General features: G+C 43.5%; 1 protein-coding gene across 5 annotated transcripts in view; it reads left to right on the top strand.

The window, feature by feature from the left end:
* The window catches only part of ktn1 (kinectin 1), a 29,372-nt gene extending 13,119 nt beyond the window's left edge, over positions 1-16,253 (top strand). The window contains exons 15-36 of one of the 5 annotated variants that reach the window (XM_061794651.1): positions 78-146; positions 225-262; positions 368-458; positions 563-631; positions 863-900; positions 6,560-6,650; positions 6,816-6,928; positions 7,024-7,099; positions 7,183-7,220; positions 7,322-7,412; positions 8,656-8,742; positions 10,868-10,957; positions 11,035-11,121; positions 11,196-11,285; positions 11,359-11,451; positions 12,983-13,051; positions 13,125-13,208; positions 13,540-13,623; positions 14,367-14,450; positions 14,529-14,624; positions 15,262-15,366; positions 15,488-16,253. In XM_061794651.1, the coding sequence (XP_061650635.1) occupies positions 78-146; positions 225-262; positions 368-458; positions 563-631; positions 863-900; positions 6,560-6,650; positions 6,816-6,928; positions 7,024-7,099; positions 7,183-7,220; positions 7,322-7,412; positions 8,656-8,742; positions 10,868-10,957; positions 11,035-11,121; positions 11,196-11,285; positions 11,359-11,451; positions 12,983-13,051; positions 13,125-13,208; positions 13,540-13,623; positions 14,367-14,450; positions 14,529-14,624; positions 15,262-15,366; positions 15,488-15,517 (1,713 nt within the window). In that variant the 3' untranslated portion in view covers positions 15,518-16,253. The remainder of the gene's footprint in view (positions 1-77; positions 147-224; positions 263-367; positions 459-562; positions 632-862; positions 901-6,559; positions 6,651-6,815; positions 6,929-7,023; positions 7,100-7,182; positions 7,221-7,321; positions 7,413-8,655; positions 8,743-10,867; positions 10,958-11,034; positions 11,122-11,195; positions 11,286-11,358; positions 11,452-12,982; positions 13,052-13,124; positions 13,209-13,539; positions 13,624-14,366; positions 14,451-14,528; positions 14,625-15,261; positions 15,367-15,487) is intronic. The other 4 variants (XM_061794652.1, XM_061794654.1, XM_061794653.1 and 1 more) reach the window with 4 other exon arrangements.
* Positions 16,254-17,299: the final 1,046 nt, after the last annotated feature.

Consider the following 17,299-nt stretch of genomic DNA (forward strand, 5'->3'; position numbering starts at 1 on the left):
TCTTGCAGCACACGCAAACCTTTTGCACTCTATTTATTAGTCAACCAATTTCATACTGTTTCAATTATATTCTGCAGGCCTTGCACAATGACAACATCTCGTTGAAGGCAGAGATTCAGAATCTCCGGGCACAGATTTCTGATCAGGTGCGTACTTGAATTGTCTTGGTGAATGTTCCTGTGTTTGACACACCCCATCTTTCTTTTGACATTCCACCCATGCAGACTGCTTCCCAGCTGGCTTTGGACCAGATCCAGAGGAGGTGTGTACAAATCAAAACCTACCTGTGGGAAAACTAAGTTGTGAATGCATTGTAGCATAATGATAGCTTAATGGATATCCTTTTGAAAACAATGTCTCTTTCCAGTGTCCAGGAAAAGGAGGAGAACATGAAAACTGTAGAGAGCCTATTAGAGAAAGGGCTGATCGAAGTGGCCAACAAGGAGGAGGAACTAAAGGTGCCACTTAGATTTCCCCTCACAAAATCAAATTCGACTGACATCTGTATAAGTGTCTGTTTCATTGTCTCATTTTTAATTGTCTATTTGTTTCCCAAATTTAGACTGTGAGAGAGGAGAATGAGGCGCTAAAGCAAGAATTGGTGGGCCTTCAGGAAAAGTTGGCAGATGGGGTGAGTCTTAAATTTGTAGCTGATTAAGTAGCTAAGGGCACGAGTCAGATGGGCCGTACTGAAGGGGAGGGGGAAAAAAATCATTATGAGGGGAAAAACATCATCATCTCCCAGTGAAGTATTTTTTTAATGACTATGTTAAAAAAAAGTACAACACAAACTCTAATTTTTATTTGCCTTATTACTCCCTCCTTATTCCGATGGGATAATGTTCATCTCCCCTATTTGCAGGTATCATCAGTGTCAATTGTGCAAGAACTGCATAGCAAGTAAGACTTTTTTGTTAATGTGGTTGGCTTTAAGTGCAGCATATTTCATGCGCAGTGTCTTGAATTCTAGTGGCACATATCTTGTCAACTTTCTTAGTTTATTGTGCATCAGATAAAATTATGACTTTAACCCTTTGATGTTGTGGCTTAAATAGATGTGTATTAATATTTTGGGGGGGAAAAAGGTTTTGTGTTGGCATTGTTCTTTTCTTCTACGAAGTGTTCCGATGTGTCCATATTTTGTTTATGGGCAGTTGCCATGTGTTCCATTGTTATGGATGAGCCTAAAATGTTCCGGAAAGTACATTCCCTTGGAGTTTGTGAGTGAGCGAGCCTAGTTCGCCAAGTTTGTATGCCTAGTCTGCCGACCTGAAGAAGAACCTGCTAAACACCAACACGGACGTGCACTTTTAACACCAACGAAGAAGACTTTCTGCATGTGCCCAATGGTGTGCGGCGGTGGGCAAAAGCGTGGCATGTTAAAATAAATGAACAGTCGCCTCAGTGCAACACTTGCAATAAGATTATATTGTGCAAAGGAGATTGCCCAACTAACATGATTATAAACACGGGATAATTGGTGTAGGCGTGCCCCGTCTTAGACGAGCTAGCTTCGCTCTGGTGTTAGCCTCATCCTTAGCACAGTCCATCAATGGGTCAGCTCAAATGCATGCACTCCAAGAGTATTAGTTTGTGAGGTTTTGTGTGACGAGAGTAACTTGAGACGCTACACTCTGGTGCATTGTATGAACAATGAATGAAGGGTAATGTAACTCAACACCTACTGCTTTGGGGTAGCATTTGCATTACCAACAAATACACATTTATGGCACTGTTAGTTGAGCATGGATCTAAACAACATTGTACATTACACTACAATAAAACTGCACACATTACACATTACTAAATCTAAAGTTAATGCTTTTTTGCATGTTTTTGTACTTGAAAATTCCTCTTGGTTGTAAAATTAAATCCAAAAGGACAAGGTATTGTGAAACAGTCAAATATTCTGCCTGTACTTCATATCTTTGTTATTGTAAGCATTAAGGGACCAAGAAAGAAGTTGTTGTATTCATTTTGATGATCAGAATTTTTTTTCTGCCAAATAGCGCAATCTGCATGGGCCACAAAAAGAATAATCCGTCGGTCAGGCCCTAATTACAATATACACAACAACTGTAAATTCCTTAAACGAGTTTTACCACCAGATATTTTGAATGGTATTTTTCCTCTCGATAGTTGTTTTTTTCTATTTTGTCTTTAAACCATTAAATATTATTTTATATGTAAAATGTGTGTTTTAATACATGGGGAAGATTTCCATTAAGATAATGTAATTTTAAGGAAAAAAATACTATATCGGGCTATACATCTTTACTGGGATAGAATTACCTATATCTGTATATAGTTTTTTTTCCATATTGCACTGCACTACTTTGGCCATTGTTAAAATTATTATGGAATTTAAATCATCAGAAATATAGGTTAATTAAATACAACCCCAATTCCAATGAAGTTGGGACATTGTGTTAAACATAAATAAAAACTGTATACAATGATTTGCACATCATGTTCAACCTATATTTAATTGAATACAATGCAAAGACAAGATATTTAATGTTCAAACTGATAAACTTTATTGCTTTTAGAAAATAACCATTAACTTGGACTTTTATAGCTGCAACACGTTCCAAAAAAGCTGGGACAGGGTCATGTTTACCACTGTGTTACATCACCTTTTCTTTTAACAACACTCAATAAACGTTTGGGAACTGAGGAGACTAATTGTTGAAGCTTTGTAGGTGGAATTTTGTCCCATTCTTGCTTGATGTAGAGCTTCAGCAGTTCAACAGTCCGGGGTCTCCGTTGTCGTATTTTAGGCTTCATAATGCGCCACACATTTTCAATGGGAGACAGGTCTGGACTGCAGACAGGCCAGTCTAGTACCCGCACTCTTTTACTACGAAGCCACGCTTTTGTAACACGTGCAGAATGTGGTTTGGCATTGTCTTGCTGAAATAAGCAGGGGCGTCCATGAAAAAGACGTTGCTTGGATGGCAGCATATGTTTCTCCAAAACCTGTATGTACCTTTCAGCATTAATGGTGCCTTCACAGATGTGTAAGTTGCCCATGCCATTAGCACTAACACAGCCCCATACCATCACAGATGCTGGCTTTTGAACATTGCGTCCGTAACAGTCCGGATGGTTCTTTTCCTCTTTGGCCCGGAGGACACGACGTCCACAATTTCCAAAAACAATTTGAAATGTGGACTCGTCGGACCACAGAACACTTTCCCACTTTGCATCAGTCCATCTTAGATGAGCTCGGGCCCAGAGAAGCCGGCGGCGTTTCTGGGTGTGTTGATGTCTGTTTTTGATGCAGTGCCGCCTGAGGGATCAAAGGTCACGGGCATTCAATGTTGGTTTTCGGCCTTGCCGCTTACTTACTTGATTTCTCCCGCCTTGTCTGAACCTTTTGATGATATTATGGACTGTAGATGATGAAATCCCAAAATTCCTTGTAATTGTACGTTGAGGAACATTGTTCTTAAACTGTGAGACTATTTTCTCACGCACTTGTTCACAAAGAGGTGAATCTCGCGCCATCTTTGCTTGTGAATGACTGAACAATTCAGGGAAGCTCCTCTTATACCCAATCACTGCACCCACCTGTTCCCAATTAGCCTGTTCCCCTGTGGGATGTTCCAAACAGGTGTTTGATGAGCATTCCTCAACTTTAAGTCTTTTTTTGCCACCTGTCCCAGCTTTTTTGGAACGTGTTGCAGCCATAAAATTCTCAGTGAATGATTATTTGCTAAAAACAATAAAGTGATCAGTTTGAACATTAAATATCTTGTCTTTGTATTGTATTCAGTTAAATATAGGTTGAACATGATTTGCAAATCATTGTATTCTGTTTTTATTTGTTTGTACTGCACTTCAAAAATGTGGGGCCCGGCTAGACACAGCCGGAAAGGGTAACGTGGGTCCCCCTTCCCGTGGGCTCACCACCTGTGGGAGGTGCCATAGGGGTCAGGTGCAGTGTGAGCTCGGCGGTGGCCGAAGGTGGGGACCTTGGCGAGCCGATCCCCGGCTACAGAAGCTGGCTCTAGGGACGTGGAATGTCACCTCTCTGGCAGGGAAGGAGCCCGGGCTGGTGTGTGAGGTTGAGAAGTTCCGACTAGATAAGAGTCGGGCTCATCTCCACACACGGCTTGGGCTCTGGTACCAGTCCTCTTGAGAGGGGTTGGACTCTTTTCCACTCTGGAGTTGCCCATGGTGAGAGGCGGCAAGCAGGTGTGGATATACTTATTGCCCCCCGCCTGTACTTTGGGGTTCAGCCCAGTGGACGAGAGGGTAGCCTCCCTCCGCCTTCGGGTGGGGGGACCAGTCCTGACTGTTGTTTGTCCCTATACAGCAGTTCAGAGTACCCTCCCTTTTTGGAGTCCTTGGAGGGGGTGCTGGAGAGCGCTCCCGCTGGGGGCTCCATTGTTCTGCTAGGGGAATTCAATGCTCAACGTGGGCAATGACACTGAGACCTGGATGGGCATTGATTGGGAGGAACCTGATCAGAACCCGAGTGGTGTTCTGTTATTGGACTTCTGTGCTCACCACGGATTCTCCATAAGGAACACCATGTTCAAGCATAAGGGTGTCCACACGTGCACTTGGCACCAGGACACCCTAGGTCGCCGTTCGATGATCGACTTTGTGGTCGTGTCATCGGACTTGGGGCCGCATATCTTGGACACTCGGGTAAAGAGAGGGGCGGAGCTGTCAACTGATCACCACCTGGTGATGAGTTGGCTCCGATGGTGGGGGAAGATGACAGTCCAGCCTGGCGGACCCAAATGTATTGTGAGGGTCTGCTGGGAACGTCTGGCAGAATCCCGTCAGAAGGAGTTTCAACTCCCATCTCTGGCAGAACTTTATCCACGACTCGGGGCAGGCGGGGGACATGAGTCCAAGTGAACCATGTTCCGTGCCTCCATTGCTGAGGCGGCCGACCGGAGCTGTGGCCGTAAGGTAGTATGGGCCTGTCGTGGCGGAAATCCCCGAACCCGTTGGTGGACACCAACGGCGAGGGATGCCGTCCAGCTGAAGGAGTCCTATCAGGCCTTTTTGGCCTGTAGGACTCCTGAGGCAGCTGATTGGTACCGGGTGGCCAAGCGGAATGCAGCTTTGGTGGTCGCTGAGGCAAAAACTCGGGCATGGGAGGAGATTCAGGAGGAGCAGTGTGGTTTTCTTCGTGGCCGTGGAACAGTAGACCAGCTCTTCACCCTCGGCAGGGTCCTCGAGGGTGCATGGGAGTTCGCCCAACCATCCTACATGTGTTTGTGGACTTGGAGAAGGCGTTCGACCGTGCCCCTCGGGGAGTCCTGTGTGAGGTGCTTCGGGATTATGGGGTTCCGAACCCCCTCATACGGGCTGTTCAGTCCCTATACGACCGGTGTCAAGAGTTTGGTCCCCATTGCCGGCAGTCAGTCGGACTCGTTTCCGGGGAGGGTTGGACTCCGCCAAGGCTACCCTTTGTCACCGATTCTGTTCATAACTTTTATGGACAGAATTTCTAGGCGGAGCCGAGGCATAGAGGGGGTCCGGTTTGGTGGCCTCAGTATTGCATCTCTGATTTTTGCAGATGATGTGGTTCTATTGGCTTCGTCAGGGCGTGATCTCCAACTTTCACTAGAGCAGTTCGCAGCCGAGTGTGAAGCTGCTGCGATGAGAACCAGCACCTCCAAATCTGAGACCATGGTCCTCAGTCGGAAAACGGTGGAGTGCCCTCTCCAGGTCGGGGATGAGATCCTTTCTCAAGTGCAGGAGTTCAAATATTTTGGGGTCTCGTTCACGAGTGAGGGAAGAATGGAACGGGAGATCAACAGGGGGGTCGGTGCAGCGTCTGAAGTAATGCGGACTTTGTATCGGTCTGTTGTGGTGAAGAAGGAGCTAAGCCGAAAGGCGAAGGTCTCCATTTACCGGTCGATCTATGTTCTTACCCTCACCTATAGTCACGAGCTGTAGGTTGTGACCGAAAGAACAAGATCCCGGATACAAGCGGCCGAAATGAGTTTCTCCGCAGGGTGTCCGGGCTCTCCCTTAGAGATCGGGTGAGAAGCTCGGTCATCCGGGAGGGGCTCAGAGAAGAGCCGCTGCTCCTCTGCATTGAGAGGAGCCAGATGAGGTGGCTCGGGCATCTGTTTAGGATGCCTCCAGGACGCCTCCTTGGTGAGGTGTTCCGGGCTTGTCCTACCGGGAGGAGACCCTGGGGACGCTGGACACGCTGGAGAGACTACGTCTCTCGGCTTGCCTGGGAACGCCTCGGGATCCCCTCGAAAGAGCTGGAGGAAGTGGCTGGGGAGAGGGACCCGACCCGACCTCGGATAAGCGGAAGAAAATGGATGGACATAAAAAATGTTCGTGTTCATTTGAGTCTTTCTGTTGATGTGTGTTTGTTTTAGCTGAGGTGCAAATGTTCCTGACAAAATGAACATGCTCCTGACAAATTATTCAGAACATTCCCTATAGCTGATGATCGCGGTTGACATCTCTGTATGTTAAATAGATTGACCTAGCAATTACACAAAGGTGGTCATATTAACCCATGATGGCGTATCACAGAAACAAGTGTAACTGCAGGGTTAATTGTGCTTCATAGGATTCAAGAGAGGGATTTGAAGCTGAAGTCAATGGAGGATAGTCTGCAGGCAGCACAAGACAGCTACTCAGCCAAAGCAAAGACTGTTGAGGTGTGATTTTTAAATCTATTGTGTATGATTAAATCCACAAATGTTTATTTTTTTATTTTTTGGGGGGGGGGGGGGGGGGGTTAGACCATTGACCATCTCCCTTGTGTCACAGCTGCTCTATTGTCCCAGGTAGAGCTCTTTTCTGAAGCCATTTTTGTCTCATAGGCTCTGGAGCAGCAGTTTGCTGCCCTGCAGGTAGAGATGGAGCAGCTGAGACAGGAGCAGCCATCAGAAGAGCTCACCAGATTGGGTACCCAGCTCCAAGTACTCCAAGCTCAGTAAGTAAATTGTCCCACACACATAGACAATCACAATCGCGTTTGTGGAGCTCTTCCCAATTGGACCTCTATGAACATGGTCATCTCGTCCACAGGCTTTCTGTAAAGGACCACGAGATCCAGCACCTACAGATGGAGCTGAGAGAGAAGTTGGAGAAGGCACATCAACAGGTGAGTGTGTCATAAGAGAATTCCCTGTGATTAATCATAAAAACACAAGCTTGGTCTTTCAACGCACCTCTTCCTTTCAACAGAGTGTTAGTGCAGTACCAAGCCAAGAGCTTCTAATAGCGTGAGTTGGGTTTCATGCTCCATCATAGTTTTTTTAAACTTAACAAATGCAGGTAAGTCTTGTAATGCTCATCATACATGGCCAGTTGCTTTGTCTCACAGGTTGTCCAAAAAGGAGAAGAAAGTTACGGAACTACAGAGTGAGCTGTGTGAGCTGAAGGAATCTCTGGAGCTTCTCAGAAAGAAAAACAATGTAGGTTTTCATGCTAAGAGAACTGCAAACACAGATCTGTGAGATGTGTCTCCCTCTTGTGGTTCCCTAAACCCGCCCCTACTGTGGAGTTGCACATTGCACACATTCATAGATCCCTCCTGTCTACCTCCTTTTGGTGTCATTTTGCTTTGCTGCTTGCTTTTTTTTTTCTGTTTTCTAAACCGCAATCCTTTGGTTGTGTTCGCCAGTACGATGGCATGCACACTTTAGTGAAGATTGCTTTAGCTGCAGTTTGCATAACAGTGCTTCCAGCCTACTCTTGTTATGTACACACCATTGACCACAACTTCTTCTGTGAGCTGATTCAGAGCACTATAAATTCGCCTACCTTTTTGGATCACTGCTTTTGTTTGAAAAAATACATTTGGGAAAAAATGTTTAGCCATTTTATAATATACTGTATAACCGTGGGCGACACGGCGGGCGACTGGTTAGCATATCCGCCTCAGTTCTGAGGACCCGTGTTAAAGTCTGGCCTCGCCTGTGTGAAGTTTGCATGTTCTCCCCATGTCTGTGTGTGTTTTCTTCAGGTACTCCCGTTTCCTTCCACATCCCAAAAAATTCTCCATATAAGCACCTCAGTCGGAATAAACAGGCCAAATCCAAATGGAATTTCATCTGGGTTATCAAGGGTGGAATATTCCTTTTGCCAAACTGATCAGAAGTAAATTTTCATCATGGACTGTAAACCGTGAATCGGAATAGAGCCAGGCTGCGCTTTGTCTGCACGTGCTCTGTCTTGATGTAAATCCACGGTGAAGTCATAGTTTACGCGCGTAAATATGGCAGCTTCCAACCACAGCTTGAATGCGACGGAGATCTCGTTTTTAACTACTTGTATGACATGTTTTTATCAAGCTGTTTTTTTTTTTTTTTTTTTAAACGTCCAAAAAAAAACAAGTATTGTAACGAGCTGACTGACCTCCATCTTGATAAAGGATGTGACGTTTACGTCGTTGTCAAATGGCTGTTCTCATTCAGTGTAGTGCACATATGTACACCCCATCGGAATAGATCGTCACATGTAAACAGTTGACCAGAGATCTTCACTCCGAAAGAGCTTAATCAGAATGACAAAAAGTCTGCGTGCAAACCCGGCAAATGTTAAAATCAGAAATGCATCCAGTATGCACTCGTAGCCACGGTGTGTTTAAGGCTCACTGAATGGCTTTTCCCTGAGGCTGAACTGAACGGAGTATCTCTTTGGAACTGACCAAAACAGGAGCTCCGGGAGAAAAACTGGAGTGCAATGGAAGCTCTGTCAGCCACCGAGTCCATGCTTCAAGGAAAACTCAGCAAAGTTGCCAAGGTTCGACACTCGATCTTGTCTTCACTCTGTAGTTCCAATCTGATGCATCCCCCAAATTGCTTTTTTTCTGCCATGATTGATTCAGTCAAATGTTTTCCACCACCCATAACAAAGCTGCATACTCATTTAGCTTGCTTTTGTCCTTTCACGTCATGCTTAGCTTCGAGTTGTCAATTGGTTCTATGACGAGTTGTGAAGCTGTGCTACTATCTTGAATAAATTCTGATGAATTTCAAATCGATGTCACATTTTGCTTGTGGATAGACTCCTTTCCACTTCAACAAAACCTAAAATCTACCTCTTGGCTCAAAGCTCAGGCTGATGAGTGTGCAGACATGACTGTGCTTCATGTCATTCTTTTGCTTGCTCTGATAGTTGTCATAGGTCTCATTTCTGGCACGTTTTTGTCATCTGTCCTGTCAACGTATTACTGATGTCATGCAGTTTTTCTGTCATTGTAGGGTTTTACGGTATAGAAAATAATCCGTTCTGGTACGGAAACATTTTTGCCCCTCATAAAAAAAATATGTAAATGAATGTAATCATATGGGTTCATAGTTGTAGCGGCCCTCCGAGGGAAGTCATAACTACGAGGTGGCCCGTGACAAAAATGAGTTTGACACCCCTGCATTACACAATCAATTTGTCACCCCATAATCATAAACATTTTAATATTAACTGTCATAGGAAAAAAATAACTACTGCATAACGCTACGCACCCTTTGATGGTGGTGTAGCATCTAAAGAAGTCAGGAGGAGGCATGATGGAGTCATGCATTTTGATTTTTAACATTCTGAAATAAGTGTGAAAATAAGTTAATCTCTGTAATCAACAATCAAAATTGTACACTGTGTACTCACCATAACTAAGTAGAGGTATTGGTGTGTGCATGCATGATGGTTCGGCCATTTTGTTCGATTTGCGAGGTGCAATTTTTGCAGAAAATATTGGTTGGTTTCCACATTGTACAAACCTTTTGGAGTCAATTTTGGGATTCAACTATTTCTCATTGCATAGCTGTTAGATACATAATGTACATAATGTTTCTCAGTGCTCTTAGCTCACAGAAATGACTGCATTTGGAACTCGTGTCTGAAAGAGAGGTCCCTACAATATTACTTAAATTGACAGGAGAGGTGTTCTCGCTTGTATATGATTTCAAATAATAGCAACCCCCATGGGTATGACAAAGAACATTTCTACACTACTGCAAGCAACTAGACTACTGCAATAATAAACAATAGCTATCCGAAAGTGTCAATTTAAACTATCTGTGTAAAGGCATATTTGATGTCGCCCTTATATGGCTCTGATTAGACTTTGCAGGTGTACCTAAGGTGTCCAGAAAGTGTAGTTGTAGCTTTCTTAGAGATAATTCGTGGGCTCCTAGATACCTATTCTATGTAATGTGTGCATATGTTTGCCACCACCCCCTCACAGCAAGGAGGAGCATGTGCTGAACCACCAACACTGCAGGTGCTCCTCTGCCACCTTTAGTATATGCATAGTGTAGGCAACCTGCAACCAGGGTGATCCTTGGCAGCTGCGCCACAGTGTCATTGCCGGTAGTCACACCACGTGATAAAATGTACGAGGACGGCCTGATGGTGACAGTGCATGATGCTGGTTTATTGTTTGGGTGATTGGAAATGTTTCTATTCAAGTCAAATATAGATTTCATACGCTTTTAGGGTTTATTAAAAACAGCTCTGAATCCAACAATGTCGGTGTGATGAAATTTAGCTTTGGCCCAAGCTAAGTAACTTGAAATTCCATTCAAATTTGCATTTGAATGAGGACTTGAGTGCTACATCACAGCCGGAGATGCTAATGTCTTGAGGTATCAGAGCAGTTTGATGGGACTATTGAAGGAAATGCCATGGATCAATTATCTTTCCGTGACGTTGCCTTCATTTATCTTAAAGAAAAAGTATCAAGTTCACCCAATTCCAAATGAGCCTAAATGCAATTATTTCATTTGCGTTGGAATTCTTTTGACAGTGTTAGGTAGTGTAGTAAAATGAGTACATTTATAATAAGATGATTGTGAGCCGCATGATAAGCAATGCTCAAAACAATTCTACTTTTCTGTCCTTTTCTACATCTCTTTTACTGACCTTGTAGGACAACCAGGCAACACTGGCATTGTCTGAGGCGGAGTGTCGCAATTTTCTGCACAGACTTCTGCCCCACGTGCCTCTGCCCAACGAACATGTATGGACACATAATGCCAGCGCTCTTATCACCACCTCCTTCTGCTATTCTGACAAACAGTTCTTGTCATGTTCTAGAATCATCAGGAGTGGCTCTGCAAATTTGAGAGAAATGTCACTGAGAGTTCGGCTGCACAATCTACCTCTGTATCAGGGGATCCCGAGGTAAATGTCAAACAGCGCGTTGAACATGAGCTATTATAACATACACAAGTGTCACTTTTTTTCCCCCCCGCCAGGAACTTTCTGAGAAGCTGAAAGAAGCTGAGGAAGCCCAAAGGATTCTGCAGGTTGACTGTGAGACGTATAAGAAAGTTTTGGCAGAAACGGTAAATGAAGATTTTCGTGTTTGCTTCACGGCAACGCTGCAGGCCTCAGCTCATGTTCCTGCTCTGTCCACAGGAGGGTATCCTGCAGCGCCTCCAGAGCAGCGTGGAGCAGGAAGAGTCGAGATGGAAAGTGAAGGTGGAGCTATCGCAGGTTGAGCTGCGAGAGGTGTGCATTGACTTGGTCAGCTGGAGATGCAGCTTCAGATGGTCATTTATTGCATACACATACGGACCAAATTGCTGCTACTTCTGTAATCCCGCTGTAGATACTGAAATGGCTTGGAACTGACAATTTGATCCACACAAATGTTCTACAAATTAACTAATCAAACTCAGACATTGCATTTGAATTTTTTTCATAGAGACATTTAAAAAAATAAATAAATAAATGTTAAAAAAAAATGAAACCATGAAGCAGGCCTGGACCAAAATAATGGTACCCCTAAAAAAGAAAAAGTAGGGCTGAGTGATTGTGGGGGAAAAAATAAAAAATAAATAATAGATTTTTTTTTATTGATATTCAAATCAAGATTACTGCACGATTATTAATTCATTTTTGAAATTTTGTATTCAACTACTAAAACTCAGCTTTAAATATAACAAAAGAAAAAAACTGAAATTAAATTAGTAACAAGTAAAATATATTAAAATAGCAATTTTAAAAAACAAAACAAATAACTGCTGTGTTTGGTGTGGTGCATGCATGGAGATACACAAGATATCAAAAGAAGACATTGTCGAACTTTATGAATGTAACTCGTTTTTCACAGTTTCGGAAGAATATATGCCTGTCATATTATATTACCCGTCTGTATGTGTTACTACACCGTTTTCGTGTGAATATTTATCTGAAGGTCAATTTTTCCTGTGATTTCTAATGCTAACCTTTGCTAGCTGGTCAATGGGGTTTTCTGTTGAGTACTACTCTAGTATTAAGATGGCAATGTTTCGAAAACAAACTGTCTTATATTTAAATATACAATGAATGTAATTATGTTTGTTGTGTGTGTAGGTTTAGAGTATAAGGGTTTAAAGCACGCTCAGGGAGGGCAGAATAACAAACATATCACGCTCGCTCGTACAAGTAACACGGGTGGGTTCAGGGTGCATTCACAAAGCAAAAATGAATCATTAATCATTTTTATTGAATGTTTTTATGATGGTGAAAATCCCAAATCACGATTCGAATTTAGAATTTTGATAATTCACAATAATGAGAAGGCGCTCTTTTCTTCAGCAAGGAGAGCGTGGAAGTGGAGAAGATTGACTCAACCAGTGAAAAAGACCGTAACTTTCAACCACCATGTCTTATATCGTTGAGGCTGTGTTAAGGGAGCATTCAAACGTGCACTTGCGAACGTGTGACCGCATTTTTCCTCGCGCCCACTAAAAAAGGGTCGCAGTCTCAAGCCCTGCACCCTTCAAACCGGAGCAGTTTCCTCACGAGTGCACCAGACAGACAGTTGCAGAAGACCGATTGCAGTGGTGGTTGCCTCAAAAGATTTCATTTAGGTTACCTTGATTTTTGTGTAGGCCTGTTTGATTCCAAAGCAATGTCTGATTTTCATTGGTTCATGTTTGTTCATCAAATTGTCAGTTTCAAGTTATTTAAGTGACCGTTGTGGATTTTTCTTTCATAACAGAGGGATATCAACAATTTTGTCAGCGTGTGTTAATTATCTCTCTCTGTACCTCAGATGAGCCAGAAAGTCACAACTCTGGAGCAGGAGATTGAGAGATTAAGTGATGGAGCGGAGTTGGAAAATGTCAGTCCTCTTGAAATGTCTTCTTTTGTTTTCTTGACGATGCCATTGTTACATTGTTTGTCAATGTCTGTAGTTGAGAAGAGAAAAGCACCACTTGGAGTCAGAGTTGGAGAGGGCAGAACGTGAGAGTGCCACGTATGTGACAGAGGTCCGAGAGGTGAGGAAAAAGAGCCGAGTAGTGTTGGGTACAACATTCATTTCCTGGTTGCTATGTTGATGGGGTGTGTGTGTGTGTGTGTGTGTGTTTAATTTTTCCGTGACTGTTACTTGAAACCTTGTACAAATTGCTCATGTCCAAGTATTTTTGAACTGTATGTCCCACCGTACTAAATTTAGAGACCACGTTTGATAGTTTCACCCTGAATGCGATCCCATACGTCCTTAGTGCACCGCAGTCTGCTGTAGGTGTCTTTTCAGGCAAACCACCACACCACTGTCTGGACTGTTTTTAGGTCCCAGTAAAAACATCCTCTCAAACTTAATTTCAGCTCAAAGATCTGTTGACTGAATTGCAGACCAGACTTGATGGCTCGTATACAGAAGCCATCAGGCAGAATGAGGAGCTCAATTTGGTAAGCGTTACTTGTCTGGCTAGCTAGAAATCCTTTTAAACCTTTCCCTGTCGCACTCAGGACGGCTTCTGTAGATTGTCATTCATAACCTCGCTAGCTTACTCTGAATTAGGTCAAGCATCCTTTTTTTGTCCCCATTTAAGAGCCATAATTGTTACTGTGTGTCAAACGGAGGGGCTACGAACGGTGACTCACAATTACACCCTTACAAAACTAACTCTTCCCTAGCAAAGCAGTCATCTTGTATTGTTTTGGTGCATACTAAAAGGCTTACTTTTGCTCCTTTCACATTTTTTATCATATTTTAAAAGCTGCACACTATCATCCCATACCCATTTCTCATGGACTTCTTTGATAATTCTGTCATCACTATGGGATCCTGTTTCTGTCAGTCAAGCCAAAATATCATTCATCAGTACAAATGACTCGAGCATGAAAACAGGTAGAACCTAATTGAGTCTCGGTTGTTGTTAGAACAATGGCGTGTTTGTGACCGCTATAATCATCATATCTGTCCTCTAGCATTTGGAGACTAGGGTTAGTATTTGAATAGCGCATCTGATTTCATTGTCATTTTTGCAGAGGTTGATGAACTGTACAACATGCTAATGATGTTCACACCAACATAGCCACTGAAACGAAATGTGGCCTTTGAAGTACCATGAAAAGTGTTTGCCTGGTGGTTTATGACATGGGAACCACTACATTGTGCAACATAATCTAACTGCGTGTTTGACTTGCAGCTGAAAACACAGCTCACAGAGACGCTATCCAAGCTGGAGGCAGAAGAGAACGAGAGGCAGCAGGTTGCAGGTGATCTCTATAAGGTAAGAATTTTCAAAAGACCGACTTGCATTGTGGTAGCTTTTTCAATGACAATGGGATCTTTTGATTTTGTAACACAGGCCCAGCAATCACTGGACTTGATCCAAGGGGAGCTCTCCAAAGTGACGGACAACGCTGATGGCTTGATAGAGAACAGCAGTTTGTCTTCACAGAGAGTAAGTTGCTGCTTTTCGTGGATACTGGGGAAACAAGTATTCATGTCTTTTTTTTTTTCCACTCATTTATTTTTTCATATCAGTGCCCTCACTTAACAAGAGATTTAAATATGTGATTGCTAGATTTCCACCAATGTGATCAGCTATACCAGATCGGACGGTATTTTTCATTTTATGCAGATTTTGTGATTGGCTTTGTCATCAGATCTGCGAATTCAAAGATTACAGCCGACACAATCTTGTTTACTACTGCCATCGTGTATGTCTGTGTCCGAAAGCTAGTTTATTTGTTGCCCGAAAGCTGATTTATTAGTTGCCATGTCGCATATCATGTGACGTAGTACGTACGTGACAGCCCATAAAGTTTTTGGGTTGGTGAAAAAAAAACATGTCTCGTGGTGAGGGCTTTCTTTGTGGTGTCTGAGAGAGATAAAACCAACTATTGCTAACTAACTAACCGCAATCTGTGCAACACTGCAGTACCTTGTGGGGGAAAGTCTACAAAATGCTTGAACACGACAAATTGAATTAGGCACCTGTATAAGGACCACGAGGAGCATGCCTATTTGAGGAAACGTAGCGTGACAAAAAGAAAATTGCAATTTCAAGTCTAAACCAGCCATTTTGTTTCCATCAGGAAGAGCTTGACCGAAATGAAAAGATGACTGCAGGACTGAACCAAAGAGTCTGGGAATTGCAGCAGCTGCTACAAGGTGTCAGCCGACAACTCACCAAGGATGCGGTAAGACACCTTACATTGCCTTTATGGATTTGTATTTATTGTTTAACACGACACTTGAAACCACTTGCGCCACTCCTAGGATGATCCTTACTTATAAATGTACATTTGGGCTTGTATCCAGGAGGCGGACAGAGATGTGTTGAAGGTATAGCACGAAGAAGAACGATGCACATGCAGCCATCCGGACCGCACTACAGAGACATCACTACCGTGTCACATCCGCGCTGTCAAACAAGGGAACAGGCTGAGGTTTACTGTTAGTACCGAACACTCCACTGTCATCATGACTCCACGCCCACCACATTCCTCTACGGCAGCAGAATCACAAGTTAATTTTCATTCTAATCTGGATACTACATCGAGCATAATCGACTCAAGTCTGTATGGTTTCAATTCAATCTTTTTGAATACTGCATTAGTTACATGTCTCACACACACACACACACACACACACACATAAACAGGGCACTGTTAAAGAAACCCCAACTCCGCTAAGCAGTTTTTTTCAGTCTTTTTATTTCTTAAATTAAATTTTTTTTAATGTACTGCGTTATGTCACAATCTGTTTTCCTCCCCATCGGCTCTGTATCATTCGACGCTCATGAATACATAAATGCAGCTCTATGCGAGTCTTAACTCATTTGGAGGGAGATTAAGAAGCATATCAGTCACTGCATGAGTGAGATGGGGGAGATGCAGGAGACACTCTAGCGTGGAAAGAGAAGACAAGCTCAACAATGTACAGGTTTTAATTGTAAGGACTCTAGGAAAGACTGTCCCAAATCATCGGTAATCAACACTTGCTATATTGTTGCTAAGTTCATTAACACTGAAGAGTTTGTTCTTTTTTTAACAGGTGATGTTAATAAAAGGGATGCTTGATAAAATCTGCTGTTTTGGTGCATTTCTCTCATTGCACCTCGTATTCCCTGCCACAAGGGGTCACCACATTTAAGATTGAAAAACTTGAGCTATCATGCTGAGTATTATGTCTGACTTAACATCAGTGAGATTTTATTTGTAGGTCAATTTTTAGACAGGATGAAAGTGAGTTGTTCCACCTACTAAAAATGTCAGGACATCCATTTTTAATGGCGGGGTACACCCTGGACTGGTCGCCAGCCCATCGCAGGACACAGACATACAACCATTCACACTCACACCTATAAACAATTGAGTCTTAAATCGAGAGACATTTTTGGAATGGCGAAAACCCCACGCAAGCACGGGAAGAACTTGCAAACACCACATCCATCCATCCATTTTCTGAGCCGCTTCTCCTCACTAGGGTCGTGGGCGTGCTGGAGCCTATCCCGGCTATCATCGGGCAGGAGGCGGGCACACCCTGTACTGGTTGCCAGCCAATCGCAGGGCACATACGAACAAACAACCATTTGCACTCGCATTCACACCTACGGGCAATTCAGAGTTGTCAATGAACCTACCGCGCATGTTTTTGGGATGTGGGAGGAAACCGGAGTGCCCGGAGAAAACCCACGCAGGCACGGGGAGAACATGCAAACTCCACACAGGATTGAACCCCGGTCCTCAGAACTGTGAGGCGGACGCTCTAACCAGTCGGTGTGCCGCCAAACACCACATGAGAAGCTGATATATGAACCTAGACGTGTTAACCACTACACCATGCCCCATCCATGAATTTTCTGTACGACTAGTCATTAGGAGGATGGCTAAACTGGAACCTATGCCGGCTGACTTTTGGGCAAGAGACAGAGTACACCTTGACTGGTTGCCAGCCAATCGTAACATGCATGTTTTTGAGAATGTGGGAGGAAGCAGGAGTACCCAGAGAAATCTCTTGCAAATAGTAATTATTGGAGCTGAGATTCAAACCTGGGCCCTCTTGACTGTGAAGCAGACTTATAACCATTAGGTTACTACTGTGCTGCCCAAATGTGAGAATGAAGCTTTC

Source organism: Phyllopteryx taeniolatus, chromosome 13 (genome assembly GCF_024500385.1).
Source record: "Phyllopteryx taeniolatus isolate TA_2022b chromosome 13, UOR_Ptae_1.2, whole genome shotgun sequence".
In the NCBI taxonomy this organism is placed as follows: Eukaryota; Metazoa; Chordata; class Actinopteri; order Syngnathiformes; family Syngnathidae; genus Phyllopteryx; species Phyllopteryx taeniolatus.